The sequence below is a fragment of the Carettochelys insculpta genome, chromosome 26, assembly GCF_033958435.1.
Source record: "Carettochelys insculpta isolate YL-2023 chromosome 26, ASM3395843v1, whole genome shotgun sequence".
Classification (NCBI taxonomy): domain Eukaryota; kingdom Metazoa; phylum Chordata; order Testudines; family Carettochelyidae; genus Carettochelys; species Carettochelys insculpta.
In genome coordinates, this window is record NC_134162.1 from 16,460,206 (window position 1) to 16,487,673 (window position 27,468).

Consider the following 27,468-nt stretch of genomic DNA (forward strand, 5'->3'; position numbering starts at 1 on the left):
TTGGGCCTTGGCCACCAGCTCCTCAATTTTCACCTGCAGGGCCATTAGACCCTCCTCTAGGTACTTACTTCCGCTGTGCCATTCAGGGTCCCAGGTTAGGTTACCCGTCATTGCCAGAGTACGGCGGAGCCGTGTCCCATCAACGGTCAGCATTGCCCTTTGAGTGACCATCAGGCACATGGGTGGATATGTGGACAGGCAGGGCTTCCCATTCAGTTCGATGGAGCGGTCAGTCTGGACAGTCAAACACCAGTAGGTACTGTTCATTTGGACCAGCTCTGTACGAATCCATTTCTCAGTGACCATTGCTTCAAACCTAGGCAAGTTCATCAAGACATATAGACGTGCACAGGATCTCCTCAGGATCTCCTTATCGAAATGGGTGCAACACTCACTGGGGTACAGAGCACCTCTGGCAACCTCCGAATAGGCAATACCCTATTTTGGTAATGTGGCCCTTCCTCTGCACAGGCTGTAGGTGGGGAATGCCTAAGGCTACTAGGAGGCTGAAGATTATACTGTGCCCCATTCACATTGGCCATTGGATTCTCATTGATTCTGTCCCCATTCCCATGGGGGAGTACTAGGGAGATGGGGGCTTACCACCTTCAAGACAGGTGGGTGGACTCAGCCATCCAGGAGGTCTGTTACGTTACCCTGGGTAGTTCTATTTGCCAGCAATCCCTTTCCACTATCTCTTTTTAGTGCCATTGAATAATAGATCAACTAACCTTTGGTCTATGCAATCTGTTATACTGAGTGAGGAAATGCTGAATTCTGACAGATCCTTTAAACTATTCGAGATTAGTCAATTAGTCTGGCTGGTGTCTAGTCTCCGACAGATCATTTAAACTATTCAGGATTAGTCGATTAGTCTGGCTCGTGTCTAGTCCTCTGTGGTCATTGGATATTACTGCATCTGCCAGCCTTGATTCAATACAGTCCCTTTCCTCAGGTCATTGTGCTATGACACAGGTGTTGCTGACAGAGTTCCCAATGCCAAACCAGCCTGCAATGGTATCTGCTACGCTCTGCTGTTGCCGAATAAGGCGTTCGCCAATTTGGTTTGTCAGTCTGGCAAGATTAGTGCATTGTTGGCCTACAGCCTCTAGAACAATATGCACCTCAACCTTATAGGTGTAAAACATCACCAAGGTGAAGACTGATAACCCTGGTCCTATCATTACTAGCCATGGTTCAGGGGCAGGGGTTTGCTCAGGGCGTTGTACACACTTGGGTGTTCTACGCTATCCTTTATTATAACTTGGCTGATGGTTTCCAGTTGTGGGCATTTCAGAGTGGGCCATCATCTAACGAATGATTGCCATGTCTTTGGGGTTACTTCTGTTTGGGGCTTTAAGTGGTAAACCCCAGCAGGAGTCAGTAGGACCTACTCCCATAGACGTCGTGCCAGTGTAATTGACACATGATCTGGTGCTGGTATTGAGCTTCTGTCCTACAATAGCCCACACAAACTCCAGCACTGAGGACTGTGTTTCTCTCAGTGCCTGTGTCATTGCAATATGCAAAGTAATTATATGTAAATGAGGGGCAACCCAAGGCTTTATGGTCTCCCTCACTGTTAGTATGCAGCTGTCTCTCTGTAAGTAATCTGGAGGCTTGATGCATTTATTGGGGTTACTGTTACCTTTATAGGACCACAGCAGGGTTCGAGGGTGTTTTTCCTTTGGGCTGAAGAGCCAATGCAACCCATGATTTTTCCCAAGTATTTCCCTTGGGGGTCCATGACTTCTGGCACCAGCGAGTTGCTAGACACTTGGCCATCATGGAAATGGGAATGTTACTAGTTTCTCAGTTTATGCATAATGCTCATGCATTAGTGTATGATTTTATGTGAACCCTTTGTAATCTACTGGTTCATGTCCCACCCATAGGCTGACCTTTACCTCTGGCCAGGACTTTGTAAGGATTAGTGTGCAAGTTCTACAAAAGCTAAGTGTTTATCAGTATAACAAGTACCACAAAGCAGTTCCGAAGGGGGTCAGTGTCCCTATCCCAGTTGCTCACTTTCACATGGCACACTTTTCACTTTCTCCATCATGCACCACAGGGGCAGCAGGTGCCTCAACAGAAATGACCTTATGATTGTTCCTTGTTCCTGGGGAGACTACATTATTAGTATTTGCAGTTGCTGGTCCAAACATCTTCAATTGATTTTGGTGCCTTCAAAACGTCCCCATCCCCATCTTTTTCCCAAGTTTAGCAAAGGTGTCTGTGGTTAATGGGACCCACTTAAGACCTTACCACCATGGTCTTAAGATTCCTTTAATCTCAGGATAAATTGAACTCTTATTACCAAATTCCAAACTTAAAATGCTGGTTTATCTAGGCTGAGGCTACTGTTATCTTGCTGGGTTTGATTTTACTTTATTACAATGGAGAGAATGTACTGCTTGGAGCCCCACAAGGCTTTGTACTAGCGTCTTCTTTTTTAAACAAAAGAACATTTTTCTATCCCTTTTGGAGGTGGCAGATTACATTTTATAATACTGCTCTTATAAATATATTTTGCTGATTTTTGGGTAAAACAGGAGGCATTGCATTGATTCCAGACTCATTTGTTGGGCCAGGTTTTAATGGCTTTAACCCTTTAAGCTGGTCTAGGGTGAATTAATGAGTTAAATTAATTAAAATTGATGAGGTGTCATGCCTCAGTTTCCTTTTTTAACCACCTATCAGGTTGGTAGTAGTTCATACTGAAAAGCATTCTTACTATAGTGACCCCTTATCATATGGGAGATTTTCAGTTACCATTTTTAACATTGTTTAAAGGTTTTTCTTTTATTAAACAAAAATAATGTAAATTGCACCTTCTGACAGGGTCACCCATGTTAAGTGCATACATTCTTTTGTTAACACCTCTTGCACTAGTTTTTAACTGATTTTACACTGCTGTACATAGCTTATATTCCCTGTTATATACTTTATCTTTTAGAAACCCCTTATTTTAGAAAATTTTACTGAATTAGAGATTTAAATTTGATTATCTCATTTAAATTTGATTAGCTCTTTGCCTGGGTTATTTACAGACACTCCTTTGGAAAAAGGGCCCATTTTTCCTTTAGAATGGCTGCAAAGATACCAAGCATTCTTTTTCTATTAACACTTCCACAATGTTTAACTGTTTAGTTTCCTCCCAAATATGCAAATTTAATGTATTTATTTTTTTAAGTTGCTTGCTTATTCCCCAGAAATGACATTTATTAATTCAAGGCTTTGAATAATTTTGCCTGGACTTACTGGCTATGTCTACACGTGCCCCAAACTTCGAAATGGCCATGCAATTGGCATCTTGGACTGAGGTGGAAACACCAGGGATATTAAATCCTTCCTCTAATTTACATATGTGGCTCACCAGACCCCACAGATCCCTGTGGTCCTGCTGGGCATAACACTTAGCAGCAGGTGATTTTAAATATATTTTACTGTTACTTCTGCATATTGAAGTTATCTTTATAAAATACTTAATTTTACAGCAGAAGAGAAAACTTAATCTTGTAAGCCTATTAGATTTTACACAATTTCTGTACTCTGATATTGGAAGCTGTTCATAGTGGAAGGCTTGGAAGGCTCCCCTCCTCATGGATCCACCAAAAATACAACAACAAACAAACAATCAGAAATTGCCCCTGACCAGTCACAAAGCAGAGAAGCCCTAAACACATGATGAGGAGTACAAATCCTAATTGCCAGACAATTTAACAGCACAAAACTGAAAACAATTCCCAGTGGTCACAAGGGCAAGTAGTTGGATTCTTACACTTTTTTAGCTAGACAATTGATTTAAATTAAGCTCCATTATACCTACACGTGTAACTCTACAGTTTGAATGCTTTCAGGAGTATGCTCTATACTACAAAAGAGTTAGTTGAGGAAAAAGGTTTAGATAGACAACTTTCAGAGTTGGGCAGTTTCTTTAAGGTCTTGTAGTCTAAGCTGTCTATTTCTGATAGCCCAGATGTAGCTGCCCAGTTAGGCTTATTACCTTTCTCCAATCTTTATAGCATAAAATCACAATTCCTTTCTGTCCCTAAACCAGATCACTAGAGCAAACTGAATCATAGTTAACCCATCACAGGGATCTTCCCCTGTTATACATGCTAGTTGCAAAGCCTGAGCTTGAACTTCCTCCTTCATTTATTCTACCTCTTTTTATTTTTCATACACATGCTTTTTTCCCTCTTCATTTATCTGCTCAACTTTTGCACCAGGGACTGTAGTCCCAGCACCAATTTTGCTACCTCAATTTCTAATCCCAGCATTAACTTAATTTCTTCCTCTCTTCTCTCACATCCTCCAAGTACCCTGCAGGTATGTTTAGATCACTCCTTTCTATCTCAAGCTTTTGTTTACATGCTTCTGCCTCAGGCTGCCTGTGCTGAAATCCTTCCTTGCTGCAGCATAGGTGAGTAAAACTGCTGCTGTCAAACTATCTTTTGCCCTAGTCACTACTTCTTTGCAGATTCCCCGACCAGCTCCACCGGCCTCCCCAACATTCCTTATTCTCCTAGTTTGTGGTAAATAGGGGTCATACATAATCCCCCATGGTTGCTACCTTCTGTGTCTCCTCCCTGTCATTCCTGGCAGGATTTAGGTGCCTCTGGCACAGAGGTTTTGGTTCTTGGGGGTTAATTTTCTTACTCTGGGGCAGACATTTGCTCTTTAGAGCATTGTTCTCATCCCTCAGGGCTTTATTTTCCTGTTCTTCTAATTCAAGGATGTCCAATAATGTTATCACTGCTTTCTCTGTTTTGTCCTTCTTTTGAGTGGACCACCACTTTCTCCTCTGTTCTGGCTGCAGCATAATTTGCCTTTTAAACTGCTGCCTGCTGAGTACATATGTATTTATAGTCTAGATGATACCCCCATGGATCAGCTCTTGTTTCTGCTTTAGATGCCATAATTTCTGTTCTGACTTGACTGATGTCTAGGGGCGTGTGTTGTCTCCCTCTCTTCCCTTTTTCTTCTTATTCTGTTGCACTGTAAGTTATATGAGCTCAGGCTTTCCCAGATCACGTGTCCGGTTTGGATGGGGGATGCGCACTCTCCCCCCGTTTTCTGTATAGATATTGATACAGCTTTACCGTGGTCTTAGTGCACATAATGCCAGCCTTAATGGGACTTGTACTATTCAAAGGTGTATACATTATGTGACTGTTGGGGGGCTTCTCTCAGGACTTGCAATGTTACGTGCAATGAGGACGTGGGACCACCAGTTCACACTGCCTGCCGCCTTGCATACCCAGACAGTCCTGAGCTTAACGTATGGCTCAATTGTTCCCTGGTGGTTTGTCCAGTCCCTCCATAACACACCCCTTAGCTTAAACAGTATACAACCCTCTTGTACTTGTCCCCTTTTATGGATACCCCTTCTGACCCTTATGTTTGGATCAGGCTTCTTTTGGTTTAAATTTGGAAAGGGGAACCAAGATGTGTCTGAAAGAAAAGAGAGACCCACATCCCTAGCCCAATGACGTGGTAAAGTAAACTTACTCACCTCTCTTGGACGTTAAGTCTCTGGCCACCATTCAGCTCACAAGCTTGGATCCCGGACGAGCCCCCAAACTGTTGGAATAAAGTCTGGATACTGTATGTGAAGCAACAAAGGTTTATTACAACCAGCTGGCGGAGTGAGTCTGAACTTGGTTGAGTTTCAGAATGCACTGACAGGCATCAAGTTGTGATTGGTTATATAGAGATCTGATAGGCAGAGGAAAGGATAGGAGCAGACAGTAAGGAAATGAGCATAACCAATGAACAATCAATGAGCAATCCATGTGAATTAAAAAACAATCTGTGAGTTACAAAGAGTTTCTGTGCACAGTTTACAGAACATTTTATCTACAAACGACAAGTCCTTTGAAGAATGCAGTCCTCAACATCGATGTATAAAGTGATATCTCGTCTGTAATACACTGATGTGTAGAGCAGTGATGTCTCATCTGGCATCCTGATGTAATCTTCGTAGGGACGTGGTCATTCGTGTTATCTCTACAGAATCAAAGCAAGTGGGCAATACAGGATCAAAGCAGAAGTTAGTGAAAGAATTGTATCAGTCGCCCTTTAACTATAGTCCAATTGCCCTCCCCACAGGGTCCCTTCCTGGAATGTGGCTGCCTAGGGACTTGTACATCAAGTGGGATGCCCTCCCCAGATGGCTGGGGTTGAGGGGAGCTTACCAGACTCCATTTTTGAACAGTGGTTCTTAGCAAATATCATGGCCTACTTCAAATTTTTATCCTATACTGAGGGATTTGGGCTTGTTTAATTTACAGGAGAGAAGACTTAGAGGTGATTTAACAGCAGCCTTCAACTTCCTGAAGGGGAGCTCTAAAAAGGATGGTGAGAAACTGTTCTCAGTGGTGTCAGATGGCAGAACAAGGAGCAATGGTCTGAAGTTGAAGAGGGAAAGCTGTAGGTTAGATATTAGGAAAAACTACTTCACCAGGTGGGTGGTGAAGCATTGGAATGCGTTGCCTAGAGAGGTGGTGGATTCTCCTTCCCTTGAGGTTTTTAAGTCCCGGCTGGACAAGGTCCTGGCTGGGATGACTTAGTGGGGTTTGATCCTGCTTGAAGCAGGGGGCTGGACTAGATGACCTCCTGAGGTCCCTTCCAGCCCTGTGATTCTGTGATTCCAATTCACATCTCAGGAATTTAGCTGTGGACCAGTAGCCCAGAAGGCTTGCAATGGCAGCATGCCAAAAAAAAAAGGACATGGGCAGGTGACCTGCTCATGTGAGAAGCTCACATGTGAGCAGGTCACCTATCTATGTGCTTTCACACAGGATGGAACATTGGTTTTCTCTCCACATGGGTAAGGGTATAAAGGAAACCCTGAGGCACCTCCATTTTTCCTTCATTCTTCAATCCAGCTCGCTAGTTCAGGAACATCTCTGCTATGAACTGAGACTGGAAGGATCACTGACCCATCCCAACAAAGTATGTACTCCAGAGACTTTTAAGAGAGCAGCCTGTTCCATCTGGGGCAAACCTGTGTTAACAACTTTGTAATACATGCATGTAATTTGATTGCATTCACAATTTTACTCTCTCTCTTTTCTTTCTTTTTATTAATAACTCTTTAGGTTTCAGATTCTAAAGGATTGGCACAGTGTGCTCTCTGGGTAAGATCTTAAGATACTCATTGACTGGTGGTGTAGCTGGGCCTTTGGGACTGGAAAAACCTGTTTGGATTTGGTGAGATTGGTTTTCTTAATCTCATCTGCGTAAGGAGGGATACTGGTCATGGCAAGAGGGAAACTGGAGTGTCTGAGGGAAGCGCTTGTGTGACTTCTTGCTGGCCAGACTGGAAACAGAAGTGCTCTTGGTGATGCGTTTGGTGTGCCTTAGAGTGGAGGAGCCCCAGTCAGGAGCTGACAGTAGCCCTGTTCTAAGCAGTTTACCCTGGTTTGGCTCTTTCAGCGGTGCTCAGAGAAAGCTCCTTTATTACACCCATGTACATGGCTCTGGTGATCACATGACACCCCGGTGCTCTGTACTGATACCAGCAACCATTCATAGAGACGTGCCAGGAAGGCAGTGTGATAAGAGCAGAGAGGAAATGAACAGAGAAGCTCAGAACAGCGGTGCAAGGCTGCCATAAGATACAGGAGCCCCAGGGGACACACTACAGCCATGTGAAGCTGCTGACCCCCACCGTGGGCTGAAGGTCTTGAGCATCCCAATGCAGCATGTAACTCTCCCACCCACACGCCCCACAACCCTGTACTCCACCAGCCAGAGTTAAAAGCGATTTATTAATGAGTCAGGGCCTCCACACCTAGAGAAAAGCATTTCTGTTACATATAGGGTGCATCACTGGTGATCATCACCAGAGGGAGGGAGCTGCTGGAAGTGATGCAGCATTTCTGTATCACGAAGTTTAACTTTCAGTGGACATCCAGGCTGAGAAATGAGGAAGTCACAAAAAAGAGCCAGAATCATAGTTTCATTTTTACCAGAATTGGAAGAAAGCATCTCACTAGCAGAGGTCATAGAGCTAGATAGCCTCCTACAGTACATGTTCTACGTCAGACTATTGGTCACCAGGTGAATAAAGGACTGATGAAAGAAAAGTTTTCTGTCTGCTGTTTTACAGGTTATGAATATCAGCTACTGTCCAATAATTCCTGCACTGGCAGCCGATCTTTATCACAACCAGGAGAAAACATTTTCAGGATGTGTTTCACTCACTGGGCCAAGGCTGGATGCAGCAATCTGCTGTGGTGCACAGTTGCTCCCATGCAGAAACTAAACTGAAGTGGCCGGAGACCCCCAAGAACAAAGACATACTTGGTGCACTGAATCTCCGGGGCGAAACAGACAGTGAGAGGAAGGAAAGCAAGTTTGATGACTGCCTGGTGGAACCCAGCAGCTGTGGGTTGTCAGCAATCAGCTCTCCCTTTCACAGCATTTGATCACTATCTCTGCATGAGCTGCAACGTGAGGTGCTCCTCTCCTGGAGTCCAGTGACTTAGGTGCACAAACTGTTTCTTGGACAAATGTCAGGTACCTGCTGAGCACCATAAGCAGCAGCCTGGAGAGCCCTCATACCTGGGGGGAGGCAGAAGGTAAGCATCTCCTGTTTCACGCACAGGCCCTTAGCTAGGAGGTGGGGAGCTGGGTTTGCCTGACCTGAGTGGAACTGGTCCTTTTTCAAGTGAGCCTCCTGAATGTGCTGGTGCAGGTAGTTCTTCATGTCTTTAATGAAACATTAACTGGGCCACGGAGAACCTAGGAACCACGCTCTGGCCAAGCATTTAGGGCCCTAACCTAGCCCAGCCCAGGGAGAGTTAGGTTCACCCACCTGGTGCCTTCTGTTTGCCCAGAAGGGCTTTAAGCAGCATTCTCCTACGTGGCAGTTGAATGGCCTAACTGCAGGGCCTGGAGGTGTTCTGCAGTGGGGCTCCCTCAGCCTCTCCTGGGGAAGCCAACCCTTGTAATTAACTGGAAATTGGGCCCAAGGAAAGCTAAGCTTAGGGAGCTCTCTGTAGGCTAGAGGTCAGCCCACAGCCTTGGCTGTCAGCAGCCCTGCTTCAGGTTCTCCCTCCCTCTGCCTGCTAAGGAGGGGGCACGTGAGCTGCAGTTGCTTTCCTGCTGCAGCGGTGTTCCTCTGTTGCTGAAATCTTAATTGGGCAAAGCTTTGGGCCAAGGAGCCTCCTGCAGCACAGGGGTGTGTGGGCTCAGCTGGGCTGTGGGCAACAGCAGATTGAGCCTCTCTGTTACAACGGAGGCAAATGGATGTAACTGAGAACTGTCCTGGCTCGCCTGTTGCAGTGGTTCAGCTTCAGTTAGGCTAAAGAACTAGCTCAGCCTCCGTTGGGGTGTGGCTAGGGTCAGTTCTTGGGGTGGCAGAGCTGGAGCCTCCATTCGTCCATGGGCCGGCAGAGACCCTCAGTCTTTCCTCTTGGAGCCAGGCCCTTTAGTTAGCCACTGATTAGGCACCAGCAGAGGCTTTGGGTGTGAAGCCCTCTGTAGCCCAGTGGTTTGGGTGTTTGGAGGGGCTGTGGTCAGAGTTGTGAGTTCTATTCCCCGTGGGGCCTGTGGAGTCAGTTGGTTTTGCAAAATTATGTGACCCCTCTGGGCGTATTTAGTAAAATGCGGTTCACTCTTTTGCCCCTCCATGGTAGGCGCTCGCCTTGGAGGTGGGAGATCCCAGTTCCAGTCCCATCTCTGCCAAGGGACTGGAGCAGGGCTCTCCTGCCTCCCAGGGACCGCCCCGCCCACCTCCCCAGCCCCCGCCCCAGCCCCCCTCCCTCGCCCACCCGCCACCCCCTTGAGAGGTGAGAGCCCCCTGTTCAAGTCCCCTCCTTTTCCCAGGAAGATAATGGCTCCTGCGAAGGAGAGGGGGCCTAAACAGGAATCTGCCACCTCCCCCGGTCACCTGGGAGAGAAGATTTCCTCTGGTCAAACCCCTTCTAAAGGGGCAGAGGCAGGATTTGAACTAGGAAACCCAGGGATCTCCCACTTCCTCAGCAAGCACCACAACCACCAGGCTAGAGAGTGATCCTAACAGTATTGCTGCCCCAGGTCACACTTAAGTAAAGGGGAGAAGTGCCAACACGGAAAACTGATGCTGCTTCCTCCTAACAGGAAACCCCTTTGCTAGGGTAGGAGGGCCTTGAACCCAGCATACTTACCAGCCTAGACGCACCACAAGAGATAGAGCCTTATTGTTTGCACCCTTCCTTTGGCCCTCTTCTTAGTCAATTAAAGTTGTCTAGCATCAACTGAAAAGTAAGTCCTTCTCTCTCCTTAGATGCTGCTCTCCCCCTAGTTGGGGTATTTGGGACTTGAACCCAGGCAGTTCCTGCCAGCGGTCAGGTACCAACCACTGTACCACCAAAGGGTGGGTGGTGAATGCCATTGCTCTGACCGCATTGATGGTTATTTACAGTGGTATGACCTTCCAGAAACAAACCACTCCTCAAATCTTACAAGCCCCCCATGGGGCTGAGCCCACAGAGGGAGGGAGCTGCCATAAGTGATGCAGCTTTTGCATATGGCAAAGTTTAACCTTCAACGGTCAGCCAGGCTGAAAAGTGAGTGGATCACAAAAGGGCCAGCGTCACAGAAACAGAGTTTAGTTTTGACCAGAACGGGCAGAAAGCAGCTACATACAAGAGGCAGTGCAGCCATGTATGCCAAATAGTGCAGCTCTGGGCAGTCTGGGAAAGATTTTGTGCTAATGGTGATTTTTTTTGCACTCAGTGTTTCAGGCCCTTAGCCGGGAGGTGAGTTCTAGGTTTTTCTTGACCTGAATGGACTCCATCCTTTTTCAAGTGAGTGCCCGACCCCTGGCCTCAGGAGCATGCTGATGGGGGTGGTTCCTTTTTTACTGAGCTGTTTCACTTTAATTACACATTAGTTGAAGCACAGAGACCCTCCAGCCCAGTATGTAGGCCCTCTCCTTGCCCTAGGAAGAGCTGGGTTCACCCCTCTTCTGTTTGCTGAGAAATTCTCCTACAGGGCAGTTGAATGGCATAACTGTTGGACTTGGATATGTTCTGCAGCAGAACTCCCTCAGCCTCTCCTATGGAAGCTGTTAGATTGTAATTTTTGCCAGGCATAGCTGTTCTACTTTATTTCAGTATTAATTGGGGAAATACCAGTATAAGAAGCCTTCCACAACACAGTGGAGGAGTGGCCTCACTTGGGCTACTGAACTCAGGTTTTGTTTTTTTGTTTTTTAAACCATGTTGGTATTGCCTGAAGTGAAAGGAGATGAAGGGCTGCTGCCTGAGTGTTCCTCTGGAAGCTTGTCTGTTTTAATTAAGTATTGATTAGGCCCAATTAAGTTTCAGGCATAAGCAGTCCTCTGTATTACAATGGTTAGAGTAAGTATGCTGGAAGATAGGGATCCTGGTTCAATCTTCAGGGCTAATCCAGTGGCCTTGATTAGAACCAAATAAACCAGCAGTCACGTTGCACGTTAAGAAAATAATTGAAGGTGATGAGCTTTCCTGGAGCAGACCCACTTCTTCAGGTCTGGAACAAGTGCTGCAAATGAACTGGCAGAAGTGATATACGAGAGCGAGAGAGAACAAAACAAACAAAAATGAATTGAAATCTGACAAATCAGCTAACACAGCTGAGGGGGTAAAAGCTGGAAAGGAGAGGGAGGAAAATTACTTACTCCAAGTGTCTATTAAATTAAATTACACGCCCCAGATTACTACAAATATCAGTGATGAGGAAGCTGTCATTTTAATGTATAAGGTAATTGCTATCTCTAGTAAGACCCACTCCCCAACCATCAAATTTGAGAATTTATTCCAGTGCAGATGTCTCCATGGTCTCTTTGTTGGAGAACATAGCTTTTCAGGTCTCTAATACTATGGCCTACTCCATGGAAATGCTCACAGACAGGTTTGTGTGTATTCAGATTCCTCCTGTCTGATTTATGTCTATTCATTCTCTGGGGAAGTGGCATTTGAATCTCTCCTGAATGATACCATAAGCGCTTGCAGGGTCTTTCACTGGTGAAAAGCTTTCTACAGTAATAAGCTCCTTAGTCACTATTAACAATCACCAAAACCAGAAGGATATAACATTTGCCACTCCCAATAAGACACCAATTTTTCCTGAAGTCCAGGGAGCATTTGGTCCATCTGGGGGACTTGTTTTTCTGTATGGTGTCTTTGGCACAGGGCTAAAGTTGGGCAGCTTTAGTTTTGGAGCTGTGTCTTGGAGTTAGATCCCAAAGAATGGCCTTTTGGATCCCAGATTACATAGAGAACATAAGAACAGCCATGTGGGGCCAGACCAAAGGTCCAGGTACTCCAGTATCTTGTCTTCTGATGGTGGCCAATGGCAGATGCCCCAGAGGGAGTGAACAGAACAGGGAATCGTCAACTAATCCCTCCCCCTCATCCATTTTCACACTGACAAACAGAGCCTAGGGTCACCACACCTCCCCATCCTGGCTAATAGCTATTGATGAACTCAACCTCCATGAATTTATCTAGTTCTTTGTTGAACCCTGTTAACGTTCAGCTCTTCGAAGCATCCTCTAGCCAGGATTTCCACCAGCCAGCCATGCGTTGCATGAAGATAAACCCTCATTTTGTTAGTTTTAAACTTGCAACCAATAAGTAGTTGCTAGCCCGATGAAATGCTGTCAAATGAAGTTTTCTTTAACCATCTTGAGATCTGTTTCTTTATCTGTGATAATGGGTAGTATTTGGACAGGGTCTCCTTCATAATAACCTGGTGTGGCACTATTGTCATGAAATTTAGATAAAATGTGATTGTGTGGCTTCCTGCTTTTCCGCTAGAGGTTGCTGCTGTCCAAAGTTGTCTGCAGACAAAGGTTTTAGGCTTCCCAACATGGCTACAGAAAAAGGCTTCATCCTTACACTAGAATTTAGGCAGGAGCCAAGTTATCCGAGTGAGGTAGCAGGATACATGCTCAGCAGAAAGCTAGGCAGCTAAGGAACTTCTGGAGTAAAAACTTTGTGCCAAGTGAGCTTGGTTACCTCCAGAGTTGGGCATCAGCTGTGCAGGAGTGTGGAAGGACCTGACTTCCTTTATAGATCTGACAGTGTGCCCATGGGGTGCAGCACCCTTGTAAGACTGTGTAAGAGGCCCTAGCATGTCCTGTGCACTCCGTCCATGCCCCAGCTCTGCACTGGATGGCTTCTGCCCTTACCTGAACCTAGTGTTCTGCTCAGTGTGCTTGAGTTGCCTGGATACTTGACCCCATTGTAAAAACAAGCCTGTGTAAAAGAAAGACAAAGTGCACCTCAGACATGCTGGCTCTTCTCAGGCACACCACTTCATAAGCCAGTTTGGCTCTGCCTTTGCACTTCAGAGCACTTTGAAATTAACACAGATCATTGCCAGGAAGAGATGGGAGCTGTACCTCAGGAGTAATTGGATCATGATCACAAATTGACATCCAAATGGTACCCAAGTCCATCGTCAACACTACATGTTTCCAAGACATCTATGACCTTCAGAGCACTTTGAAATCTTCCTTTAAAGAGAAATACTCCTGGCAGTCTGTATGGCTCACAAGCCCAGTGGCATTCCATAGCTTTTTCCAGACCCCACCTCTTTGTAAAATCACCATGAACATCGAACAAGACAGGGTTCTGGAGCAAGGAAATTTTACTGACATGCACATTACATTCTCCAGGACCACTGCTCACTTCCCCCCAGCTCTGGGAGAAGTGGTTTCTCTCCATCTCGCAACCCATTGTCCAGTTTGCCTTATCACCAGGCTCTCTACTGTGGGTATTTTGGAGGGGTGGCAGAAGGTATCTAAACCTTGGCAAGTGGAATTCAAATTGTACCTTCTGATGTAGGAAAGATTCTGAATCTCACTAGCTCAATCCAGGGCAAAGCTCACCAAAGAGAAACAAGTTAGAATGAAAGAAGGCTGTGTGTTCACCTGGGGTTGAATGGTGGTGTTAAAACTGACAGGTGAGACTCCAACTATAGGGACAAGTCAAATGAGCAGCACAGTAGGAGACTGAGCAGGTGGCCTGGCAAGTCTGAGACTGCTCAATATGCAATGGGGAGAATGCACATGCAACCACACTGCCTAGCTGAGAAACACACACAAAACCTCTCCCTTCCACTGTCCTGGTGCCTCTTGAATTCCCAATTGCTGCACTTGGGGAGAAGCCTGGGTAAAGCCGGGCATTTTAGAAGCTTTAACCTAAAAGCTCAGGAAGAACTCCCTAGCTGTGAGAACAGCAGGTCAATAGAAAGATGTCTGGGGAGGCTACAGAAGCTCCTTTCCTGCGGGTTTTCAAAAGGAGGCCGAGTAGCCATTTGCTTGGATGATTTAGTTTAGGGGTTCTTTCCTTTTCCAGACTATTGCATCCCTCTCAGGAGTTTGTCTTCCTACACCACGTTTCACCTTCCTTAAAATTGACTTGCTCAGTACAGTACTCAGACAAATACAGCAGTGTCACAGCACGAGTACTGAAAAATTGCTTAGTTTCTTATTTTATGGCAAAAATCAATCAATTGGAATATATAAATATTGTACTTACATTTCCATGTGTGGTATGTGGAGCAGTGTACACAAGTGGAGTGTGAAATTTCAGTTTGTACTGATTTTGCTGATGCTTATGTAACCTTTGTGAAACTAGGCAAACGTCTAGATGTATTGACATACCTCCAAAAAGAGATCTGTTTTATACCTCTCACTGAATGCTTCCGGTTTAGACACACCAAATCCTGCATCTTGGCAGGGGGGCTGGGCTATATGACCTCTGCTGTCCCTTCTAAATGTAGATGTTAAAGGTTTGCTGGTTACTGTTAACCAGTATGAGCTACAGCAGCCCCCCCCACTGTGGGAAGGGGCACTTTAGCCGTGCCGGAGTAGCCCCGTCGGCGGCAGCCCTGGGTGAAGGGGTAATTGCGGAGGCCATGGACAGGGGCTGCTCCAGCAGCACTGGAAGTCCCACCTGCAACTAAGGCAGCACTGTGAGCAGGGATGTTCTGTCCCATTCCAGCCCAGCCTGTCAGCCACCTCCCCCCCAACTCATTTTATCAGTTAGTGGTTAAACAGGATTTTACATCCCTACTTCTAACCCCCGTTTCTGACCAGTGGTGGATTACAGAGCCAGCATCTCAAAATGTGCAACGCTGAAAGTCTTAGTGTATCATGTGCAGCAAAATACCCTCAAATGACAACAGTTGGCTTTCAGATGCACCCCTCTTTCTGCTAAAACCCACAACAGATATATGTGTTTGTGGGCAGTGCTCAACTAAGAGCACAAATTTTCAAGAGACGTATTGGCAAGGAGGAATCTCTCAGTTAACACTATCAAAACAAAAAAGCAGTCAAGTAGCACTTTAAAGACTGCTTTTTGTTTTGATAGTGTATAGACTAGCACGGCTTCCTCTCTGTTACTCTTCAGTTAACACTGCTGAGCTAGAAATGCAGCACCTTCTGTACAGGTGTTTGCATGGTACCTGGTCACCACCTAAGCACTGGAAGAAAAATGTTTCCATCTTACCTGGCCATATAAAAGTCTGTGGGGCTTTGGTGGCTGTGTACATTAGAGACTGTTCTGCTTGGAGAACTTGGTTTCTTAAGGTCAGAAGAGACCACCTGTGCTTGTCTGGCCTGCTGAAGAACCGCAACCACCAGACTTCCCAGAATTAACTCCTGCTTAAAACTAACAGCTGTGATTGAATATGGCAGACCTGAGCAGTAGTTCTACATTTAATTCTGTATGTGGCACAGCTTGTGGTCATACCCGAGGCAACAGAATTCTCTCTCCAAGAGCTCTCCCTTCTATAACTAGGACTGAGCGGATTGCCATGTGTAACAGCCAAACTATTTGGCTCAAACAGCTGTCTTCTCATGGCAGTACTACCCATACCATAGTGTTCCAGTTGTTGCATATGCAAACACATCAGAACCCCTTCTACTTCTTGCTCTTGCATACAGCAGTCAAACAGGAGTGCTACTTTGCAGCCCAAACATAACAGCTTTCAAAACTCATGCACCCTCCTCTCTTCACACTCCCAAGAACTCAGCTTTCTAGTCAACTTTTCCTACAGGTTAGCTATCATTCAGTGACTGACCTCTCCAAAACTATAATTGGAAAGTCAAGAATGCACCTTCACAGTCTAGTCTCATTTAAAACGAGTACATACACAACCCATGATGGACAGATATATGGCAACAGCACAGCCAAAGGGCCAAGTTGTAAGGACCACCAGCCAAATAGACCATGCTCGGAACATTCTTTACACCCTGTTCTGTTGTAGCTCTTGCTTCAGAGAGAGCACTCTTCTTTGTCTGCTAAAGTCCTGCCCAACAGTGGAGTTTACTTTTATTTGTGCAAACTTCTAAGTATTTCTTGTTTCCCACTTTGGTGAAAGTGACTCATCAAAATACGTTTGTGCCTTTTTAAGGTCTACATCAGATGTGAAAAAAACCCTCAAGTGGAAAGATTCGCATTTTTCTAATTTAATAGAAATAATCAAAACAAAGTGATTTTCAAACAATGCTTTAAACTGATCTACACCACATTTCAGAGCATTTAACAAGAAATATTTACAGGCAGCTAATGTTATAAATAATTATGAAAAGAAAATCCTTGCCTTTATTACACACCAGCAAAAAACACAGGAACAGAACAATTAGAAACGGTAACTGTTAAAGTTAAATATGATTATTCAGAGAATACAATACCACAGAAACAGCACTTTTTGAAGAATCATATTGAAGGATGAGCAAAGTTATCTAGGTGCAAAAAGAATGCCAGTTTAATTGCTGGAAACAAGTAATTGAACTTGCTGTGAATTTAACCTTTCCATGAATAGGCTAACATGTAAAATTAAAACAGGCTTGCCATTGCACAAATCTTTATAGGCTATACACGTTTCACAAGGCTTTGAATTAAATGTTCACATTTGCAGACCATTACGAGTCATTCATTTTATTTCTTATTCCTTTAAGCTTATGTCACTCTCTAGAGGGCAGGCTGTTATAGGTCAGACTTACAGAATTCTTTTAGTACCTTTCCTTGTATAAATTCAGTTGATTTGAAAGAAAGCAGCCTTCAGATATAAAGATCAGTCAATAGAAAAGGGAAAAACTGCATTTCATGTATTTAATAATTCAGTTACAATAAAGATATCTGCATTGACTGCACTTTTTGAAAACTATTTTGATTCAAATATATTAAAAAGCATATAAAGGAGAACCAGAGGAGGCAAAACACAAGGAGTTAAGATGGAAGTGTTACCGTGCATGCATTTTGACAAAGTAAAAGAAATTGGTGTCTCTCAAGTTATAATGTATATGTTTAGTCTGAAATAGGTCTATGTAAACTGTGGCATATACATTTTTTAAAAAAGTACCTCCATTTACTCAAGCACCTACTTCTTAAAAAAATATGTAACTTTCCCCAATTTTTAAAATAAAATGCCACACTATATTGTCAATAACTCTTGCACACTTCAGTTTTAAAAGCTAGAATTGGAGATATGCATACAAACTTTCCTATAAAACCACTATCCAAAGGAAAGGATTCCTGTCATGCTAACAGGCAACAGACAAAGCAGTTTTATTGCTTTTTCCAAGGAAGAGAATAAGGAAACAACAAAAAAGCCTATATCCAGTACATCATTTGCAACTTTAAAACACTGTTGCCATTACCTAAGCTTAAATAGGATCAGCTAATAAACTAGGTTATACAACAGAATAGTGAGTAAGGGTTAATTTTAAAGATCTTAGTTCTGGTAGCTTGCAGAAATGTTTATAACACATTTCACTGATCCAGTCTTGAGTATGCTGATATACCATCAGTGCCACACCACATTGTCTTAAAGGTGGCATTTCACAAGAAACAAGCTATCTATATGTAACAGAGCATTTCTTCTTATAAAAGTTAAAGGAACACCCTTTTTTGGATAGTAACTCAGCCTTAACATTACATGATAGGCCACTTAATTCCAGGACACAGTTAAGTAAGAGACCTGAACCTATGTAGCTGGTTAAATTAACTCTAATTACTAGGGATTACATGGCAGGATACCTGCTGAGGTAATTGAGAAGTCCACAATTAGCACACTGAACACTTTTCATTCCTGTTTCAAAGCAAGTTGCTTTTTACTTCTTTGGATTAACTTAAACCTCAGAACCATTTACAACAAAAAGTGAGATGTGAACAATCTTTTTACAGGAGTATTTCAAAAACCGAGCATACCAAAGTATAATCCCATGCCAAAGTATCTTCTTGCTATTGCATTAGAACATTGCAACCAAGCAGATAAAACTATGATGCATGCTCAGTGCATCCCACTTATCAGCTGCCAGGCTTATCCTTAACATAAGGCATGTTCTAAATCCCAGCATAGTTTACAACTTTTATTTGCATCTATTGCACACACATCCTTCAGTATGTATTAGCTGCTAAATAGAAGCTGCTCCCAACATGACCAGATGTTAATACAAAATTCAACAATTTGCTTTTAAGTGAAATATATGCAACCTGGCACAAATACATTCTGGCTGAGTGAACTCTGAACAGTTTTAGGATAAATTTACTACCAGTCAAAGGGACTAAGAAACAGATTAAATGTAGCTTATACATCTGTCAGCATCGCTGATTAATGGAACCTAGCTAATTCCAAACAGTTACTCTGACTTAATATACTTGGAGTACCCAAAAGGAAAGAACAAACAAAAACTATTTACTTGGATTGTTCTCTGTTTTCATTTACTGGGTTGAACTGTTCTCAATTTATTGTACACAAGTTAAGAAAAGCTAAGATTTCTCACCAACAGTTCAAAATTTCATATGCACACCAATAGCAATCATCTTTATTGTCATCTGCAGAGATGAAAGGAAACCCCAACCTTTAAAGTTTACTGGATAATGTGCAAGAATAAAATTTGAAGATCAAAGCTTAGCGTCACTAAGGATGCTTTGTAGATAGAAGTCATTGAAGAAAGGCTATGTTAAAGTTTAACATAATTTCTCAGAGAAAATCTACCTATTTATATGGAGTAGAACACACACAAAATGTCCAAGATGTTATCTCAAAATGTTACATTTGCAGAATGCAGTTTTAAAGCCATAAAAACTGGCAACAAAAACTGAAGACAATCTACAAAACCTCATTTTGCATTATAATTTTAATAGTGAATATTCCTATTTTAATAGGCAAATTTTTCTAAGATGATAAATTAGAAACAAAAAAAAAAAAGGTAATGAGTGTAAAGTCATTAAGTGATCTAATCGTACCAAGAGGTTAGACTTTCCTTCACATTTTTTCCATCCATGTCTACTGACGCAGATTGTCAATACATGAATGTCTGTCTGTTCATTTTTAAGTAGTTGGGGAACTACTTTTTGTGTTAAGATAAATTGTTTATGAAAACTACATCTAATGGAAAAAATCCTTTGGGAAAATATCATTTGAACAAAATAAAACAAGAAGTATCCAACAGTTTTGTTTAAGTGCAACATTTAAGGTAACCTAAGCAAGTAAGACAAAGCCATCAGTGTCCTCAAATCCCTTTCCATATTACAGATGATATTTAATCACACCTGAATTCATTTTTTTGACTATGTAAGAAAACTAATCCTAAAATTGTGCATAAATAATTATTTTTAGATCATTTATGTTGGTTAAATAATTTTTTTTTTGCTAATATATTTAGCTTTGCTTTCTGGTGAAGTTAAATCTTTACATGTGAGCTTTATCATATGAATCACTCATGCTGCATGTATTTAAGCAACATTTCATGGTAAATTTGTATTCTGTTCATCCTGTCTGGTTTGCATTCACGCACAGGACTGTTTCACCTTATCCTAACAAAAAACGGTTCTGTACAAAAGCTAAAAATGACATTTCTTGGTGCCCATCTTTGCAGATCAGGCCATTAAAGGCAGTTGAACTTGTTCATTGTGCAGCTGTGTCTACCAATAAATGCTGCAACCTAGGCAATTTTCAGTGGGAAGATGCAGCTCAGTTGCCTACTTTATACAGTGTTTGGATAGTGACTGATCTATTTTTGTAATTGAACCAGAGATCACTCAAGTTGTCAAACCCTGGTTTGTGTGAGTGCTCCATTTTGTGGCTGGATAAGTAACCTAATTCCAACAGGTTTATTCCAATCCTTCCAGATATTTCATTCATAAGCTGCTCCTGAAGAAAGCTCCGAGTAGCTCTCTAACAACATAAGATAGAATCTCAATATGAATGCAATGTTAGAAATAGACAGCATATATTACAAATATGTTCTTGATAGGAACGTTAGTAAGAATACATAGAAGTTTAAAAACAGCTCAGCAAATGTTGCCGATCTGCAAAAAAATTCAGTCCACTATTTACAAATTAAACAAAGTGAATACAGAAAATTTTTACACATTTGGTAGTCAGATTGTTTGCCAATAGCAGTCTATCAGAAACTGATATTAAGGAAGACTGGAAAAATCACCAATTACCTTATCGGTCTAAATGTATAAATACAGAAAATTATGTAATGTTGGCATTATTTGCCTTTGCAGGGGGATTTGGAAGAACAAAAATCCTAAGGTTTGAATAAGAAATGCACTGAAGTGTTCTGTGTATAAGATTCCATTAACATTGTGCATGAATCCCATTGAAGAGCACGCACTGCACCCAGGTCTAGCCCAGCACGCATTAGGAACTCACACTCCCGCACTTGCCCATTTACAGCAGTTTAATGATCATTTGTAATGTTTCTATACATAAAAAGTTAGAAAGAAAGCGGAATCTTGATACTCGAATTAACACAGAAGATCAGTTACAACATCACTTAAATGAGAAGGGTTTAAAAGCAATGATGCAATTCACACTTATGTTCACGCAAGAGGGGATTTTTAGCAAGATTTCTTACAGGTTAGATGGCAGTCCTTCCAGAAAGTGATATACAGCTGCTGCACTGGTCCAGTCTTGAAGAAAAGTTCACTAAGTATGACAGTCCACATATCTGTACAAGGAGCATCTTACGTCAACTGTGCATCTTAATCAACATTTACCCACCTCTATCTGTGAGAACATGCTGAGAAACTTCTCCAGAAAAGAAAAGGGAATTTCAAGTAATCCAACCCCCAAAAATTACAACCGAGCTTTTGCCCCATTGACAAAAATGTTTCTGTACACATTTTTTGTAATCTAATACTGTCTAAAAACTATCAGCTTCTTCAAAATGACCACTGAAGGCATGATAATATTCCAGGAACACTTAAATAACAGTTTTTACAATAGGTTTAGGTCCATATTATCAGATTACTTTATATGCACTGGTCTTTCATCTGATTTTAGACGTTTTCTACGTGGCTGTATGAAATCTTCATCGGAGTCCTCAGTTATTTCACCATCATCCTCTTCCTGCTCAAATTCAGGCAAAGGTTGGAAGGTCCTGTCTGGGTAGATCTCTGTAAGTTTATCTTCAAAGTACAATGCAACTGCTTTCCCTGCCTGTGCTACTTCTGAATCAGCCTGCAAATAAAAAAAAGGGAATATTCACCTGTTGGTAATACACATCCCTTCATCAAGTGTGCGTGGTCTGAAACGCTTACCTTCAAATTAATTTCTTGTGTTTCTGCATAAACTTGAACAACTTTCATCATCTAAAAAGGATACCAGAGTCAAAAAAATGAAATTATAATCCTTTCTAAAATTATGAGATTGCATTGGGTTGGACGATTAAAGTTAGCCATAACAGGAAAAACAATGTTATGACCAGATCAGTATAGTTCTAAAATTCAATGACATATAGACCACCCTCTCCATAAGACTGGTTCAAAACCTATGTTTCATGAAACTTTGGTAAGATATGAAACTATCATACAGTAAGTGGCTCCCAGTCATGTTAAAATACAAGGTAATAAATGCTCACGACAACAGTCCATTATAATAAAGTTCAGGTGCACAGAACGGTATCATAGAAAGTAAGTGCTCGAGGTTTCAAACATAACAAGAGCTCCTGTAAAAATCTTGTCTGTAAAAGAGTGCATTCTTACAGCTTCTATTTCCACTTTGATTGTCTTCATGTGTCAAGCTATAAAAATGGAGGAGCCATATTTGAGCCTGTATCGTGACTAAGGATCTGAATATGTCATGGCAGTCACTGCTGTCACAGAACTGTAAATTCTGCCATTTATACAGAGCCTATGGCTACACACTAACAATTCATTAGTTCACTAGGATCTACTCCTCTTTGAAAGAGGCTAGATTAAGGCCAACTAATGAACTTTTCATGTGGTCCCTGCTAAACTGCATTTAAAACGTTTTTTTAGGTGGCTTTGAACCAGTTCTATTTCAAAGAGGACTAGATCAGTGTTAATTCATAAGCTATTAATGCATGGGAGAAGGGGCCACGAGATTGCTGTGTTCACACCACAGAATTGCCTTTTATAAAAAAAACAAAAAAACCCGTGCTGTGCATGATGAATCCTTTTACTCTGACCAAACTGCATTCTTAGTCATGAGCGGTCAGACTGCCTCAGCTTCCAGAACAAGAGCGGCAGCTCCCAAAACTCAGAAGAACCAAGTCTGACGAGTGCTTTTAAAGAACTACTGTCCCTGGAGCCTCCTGCCACGCTTTCCATGGGACACCGAACTTCTTCAAAGCAGCAGAAATGGCTTCTTCCAGACTGAAGGTTTCATTCTCTCCCTAGATCTACCGGCTCTAAGAAATGCACTTCTTCCACATTCTCCATTAACCGCCACCTGACACAGCTAAAGAGAGGTCATGTCCCAAGTTCTCATGTCTATCATGGGCAAAAAAGATGGCCATCTTCTCCCCCTTCATCACTACCCAGCCTCAGTTCTCCAGGAGGCTAACCATGAAAGATTTTTTTTGGTGACATTCAGATAGTTTTTTCCTCTTCTTTGCCCCACTTTATTACTGCTATTTTCTCTATACCACCTTACATGGTACCACCCTACAAGGGGTTCACACTCTCCAGCTTTTCATGTGATTGAGTTCCTCAGTAAATTGTGAGCAAAAGTCCAACTGCTGCTGGCCAGCCTATCTACATTCCATAGAATAGTTTTACTTTCCTGTACGGGCCACCTGTTTAAGATCTGCTTCTGGGCCACTCTAGATTCCTCTGAGCCAAAAGAAGAGGACTACCAGATCTTTTGGGACTAAGGAAAGGCTTACGGTTATGAAAGCCTGACTCTGGAAGTTCAGGAAGAGACAACCAGCAGGGATTCTCTCTAGAGAAGCCTATTTCCTTAGCAATGCAAGTTTACAGCATAATACTGATAAAATGGAATGTACCATTACTGCTTAACATAATTTGTAAGATTATTTGCAACTGCTCGTTTTATTCCACATCACACTTCTGAGCAATAGCCACAGTCCAATGAAGATGCACTATCCAAAAGGCCTTAGCAAATAAATGCTCTCCGCATCATAAATCTAATCCATAAGTACAGTTATTGCTGAGTTCCTGCCTTCTCACCAACACAAGCAAAAAGTTTACCTTTAGTGCATTTTTGCCCCTTCTAACTAAAACTGAAAGCAAGATCTGTAATGAATTGGTTTGTATTGACTTTTAAATGGCTTGACTCTGAATCTGCTCTACAAATGGCGCTGAGTTCTGTGTGAAGGAACTGTACAACAAGGCCTACGTAAGACAGTCTAAAAAATTCTACAATTCGGAAGTTAACATACTTCATTAAACCTTTCACAGTTCTTGAAGATCAGACGGACATCTGCCACAAAATCGTCAGGAGTTTGGTAGTGTTGGGAATGTTTCTTTTGCAACTTCTTTTTTACTGTAGATAAATCCATTGGTTTCTTTATAATTTTATAGTAGTTTGGTATCTGTGAAGAAAGCATACATCTAATCACAAACTACCAAAAAAGGTTGATATGCACTTTCCATACTTCACAGAAGGAGCAGAACTAATCTACATATAAGTGTCAAAATCCAGCCAACCCCACTCTCATACATGCATATGAAGGGACAATCAGAAGAAACTACCTTCACTGGTGAGGGAAGGGATGGAAAGAGGGCAATCAGAGATTCTATTAACACAACATATTTTAGTGTTGATTATTAGTATTCAAGAAACAAACTTGTATATAATTACATTAGGCAATCACTGTCTTTTCTAGAATCATTAAAATCACTTGTTTTACAACTCAAAATACAAGACTGATGCAGATTAGATTTTCTGTTTCATTAAAATGGCTGACACTTTCTCTTAAAGCCTCTTACTGAGCATAAATATTAAAATATTTTGCCTTTTATTAGATATCCCAATTCCGCTTCAGTCCATTCAGCTATTGCTGCTGGAAAGGTGTTTTTTTAAATTAATAGGTTCAATGGTTCTGAAGTACTATGCTAGGCAGGACCAGTGAAGTTTTCACACCGGTTTTACTCCAGAAGCCTCTCTACTGCAAGAGCAAGCAGCTCATTCAAAAAACAAAAAAGAAAAAACAAACACTTATTACAATGGTGCCCCCTTCTGGGAACACTGTTGGCATTTTATTTTTGTTCCATAGTATCACCTAGCAGGAGACTCACCGAGGCTGGGACTGGCTCTTGGAATTCAATGCTCAGCTCGTGGCAATATAGGTAAAGCAGGAGACGTTCACATTTCTTGCAAGGGAACAAAAAACTACAAGTGAATATCCCTTTTAAATCATCAGTCTAAAAACTGGCATACAACTAATATAGATTCAAATTGTACAGCTTCATTAACATAATATGAAGTTCTTCAAGACTAGAAAGAAGCCTCTTCATTTGTTCTAAGAGCCTAAAAGGTAAAATTTATAGACTACATATGGTTAGAGCAGGAAAGTGTCTTCATCATGGGTCGCTTAATACACTTAATATAAAACTTGGACTTTTTTTTTTTTTTGCTTTCCTTTCTCTACAAGAAAACCGGATTTAAAATAAAAAAAGTCGCAGAATAGGGCAATTAGTAAAATATCCAACTAGAACAGAGCAACTAGTAGATGTTCAGTGACATCGCTCCTATTCATATTGTTAAATGCAATTGAACGTCTTTTTTTAATAAACCCAGAATTAAATAAATCTGAAATTACATGCAAATAATTCTCTTCAGTATTTCTCCTTGAGCATTTTCCTATTTCAATTGATTGTTAAGATCCTCTAAAAAAATTATTTGTGGTGAAGAAGTTCTAAGGGCTATTCTGATTGCTGACATCAAAATACTGTAGAGAATCTCACTGTACGACTACAAATCATTTTGACAGACATTTTGTCATACACATGCTCTTAGAAATACCTACCAGCACACTTCCTCATGAATTTAAGTAATCCAATTTACTTATTGTTGTGTCGGTAGGTTAAACATCCATGTTAAATCCACAAAAGAGCTTCCTATTAAAAGCTTTTAGGAGATTAAATTCATACTTAAAGTTTAAAATATTTTATTGGTTGTGCACTCTCCCAGAACTTTTAACCTACTGGACAAGTATAGCTAATATATAGGGACGACCAATAAATCAGACAATCAAAGCTTTTAGATGCAGATACTGACAGTACAGTATTTCACACATACCCTTTGGTCCACAGGACTTAAGCCTTGTGCTGTTTTTCCCTTCTTACTATGTTGCAAATTGTCACAATCATATTCTACTTCAGGTTTGCTTAGATCTCTGCAGAAGGTACATATCCACTCACCACTAAACAGGAAGACACACAATTAGTCCAGGAATCACCAGAGATTACATCTCCCATGTGACTACTACAATGTTTCTAAAGCTTCTAGGGCTTTCAAAAGTCAAGCTGTCCCTCATTAAAGACTCCTAATAGTGTTGAATTTACCATGGTGTGTTATTCCTGTATACAAGCAGCACTCTGAGCATGCCTTTACAAGTCAGTGGAAAATACAGACACTGACGGAATCAGCACAAAAATGAATCCTAGGAGCAGAGACAATATAAATGCTAGGAAAGTTTCTATGCAATTCTTGGGCATTTAGGTTCCAGATCCTCTTGTGCTATTGAGTTTCACCATGTGAATCAACCCACAAAGCTCTTTATGGGCACCAGTACTGTGATGTTAATTTTGGTACCTTGGAAAGCTGAGAAGTGTTGGTACATGACAAGTGAGGTGAAACACTTTGGGGCACTTCTCACAACACAACAGATCGCCTCCATTTTGGCATACAGCGCACCAGTCTTCATTTGGATCATCCTCCTTGTTGTTCCCTTCTCCTCCAACTCTAGCTGACCGGTGAATTAGACTTCGCACTGGAGATTTCCCATTTACAAGACTATGTCCAGACTGTTTGCAACTTTCATTTAAATCTGCTGGTTCAGATTTTACATGATTTTCAAGACTTCCTAATACTTCCAACTCACTGTCCAGATGCAAATTAGTAGAGAGAGGTGGTGTCAAGCTGCTCTCAGGGCTGCTAAGCTGAAATAAAATTACTGTATGAAAAATTTGCAAAGAAATCAGTTTTACAAAGTCATCTTTCCTAGTATGCTGGAAGTCAAAAGCATCTGCTTCTTATTAGAACTGCAAACTAAAACATTTCCTTTAAACAAATATTGTCAAGCTCTTGTCAGATACTGGAGTTACAGAGAACTTTTTACATCAATCTTTTATCTGTTAAGGGATGACCATTTCCACTGACAAATTTTATGGAGAACACCACATCCTACTCTTCCCCAAAATATTCAGACATTCATTCTCCTGTGCTGATCCTTTTAAAGAAAGGTTTTAGGATAATGAATTCTTTGTCCTTCTCCCAGCCTACAATTCCATTCAAACAACCATCAGAAAAGGGAAGCCCTGCTACATTTTCTTGCAGTTCCTCTGAATCAGACTGCAAACTTCACAATGAGCTCATTCTGCTAAATCTGTTTAAGAAGCCCCATTTATGTATTTGGTAGATTAAACTATTTTCTGTGCTAAACTGAATAGGTCTTTAAAGAGTTACAAAGATTCAGTGAATTCATATTGTGAGAACATGCCAGTGGATTATCACAATCTTATTGGCTAGAGATTAAAAACAGTGAACATACTAAACCCTTGATGATAGTTTTACTGAGATCCCAAAGACTGCACTAGCTGGAAGATTAGCCTGCCTCCAGCTGAACAGATCAACTGTTCAGCATGTACCGCAAAGGACAGAACCAAATCCTAAGCAAGTGGCGAATTTGAGGTTAAGCTGCCATTTGTTACTATGGTAATACAGCAGTTAAAGCTGTACTCAACAGCAACATGCATAACAGTGAGTGGTTTAGGACACATGTAACAAGATGCCAGGTCAAAGCCAGCCCAGCTCAGCAGCAAACAAAATTGCTACAATCTGATTTATATATGGGCCCATATATCAAATAAGTGGCGATTCCAGTCTTTTTGCCACTAGACTGATGTCCACATCACTAAATCCAGCCACACAGCTGGGAGCCTCAGCTGAAGTTTTGGCAGAGGTATCAAGGCAACTCAAGTGTCCCCATATCCCTCTAATCCGCCCATACAGAACAGAGTTCAGGGA

At 41.9% G+C, this 27,468-nt stretch overlaps 1 protein-coding gene and 1 long non-coding RNA gene across 3 annotated transcripts in view; both read right to left on the reverse strand.

Annotated features, from left to right (window-relative positions):
- Positions 1-266: 266 nt before the first annotated feature.
- On the reverse strand, positions 267-13,203 carry LOC142001942 (uncharacterized). The gene is made up of 3 exons (XR_012642590.1): positions 13,172-13,203; positions 5,519-5,586; positions 267-316 (listed from the first exon to the last, which is right to left on the reverse strand). It is a non-coding gene; the product is annotated as an uncharacterized LOC142001942 (long non-coding RNA).
- Positions 13,204-19,730: 6,527 nt separating this feature from the next.
- Positions 19,731-27,468, reverse strand: part of TRIM33 (tripartite motif containing 33) — a 76,664-nt gene continuing 68,926 nt past the window's right edge. Inside the window, exons 15-20 of one of the 2 annotated variants that reach the window (XM_074977314.1) lie at positions 26,035-26,381; positions 25,519-25,642; positions 24,516-24,590; positions 23,657-23,809; positions 21,552-21,602; positions 19,731-21,471 (exon numbers count right to left, since the gene is read on the reverse strand). In XM_074977314.1, coding sequence (XP_074833415.1) covers positions 21,259-21,471; positions 21,552-21,602; positions 23,657-23,809; positions 24,516-24,590; positions 25,519-25,642; positions 26,035-26,381 — 963 coding nt within the window. In that variant the 3' untranslated portion in view covers positions 19,731-21,258. The remainder of the gene's footprint in view (positions 21,472-21,551; positions 21,603-23,656; positions 23,810-24,515; positions 24,591-25,518; positions 25,643-26,034; positions 26,382-27,468) is intronic. The other variant, XM_074977315.1, reaches the window with a different exon arrangement.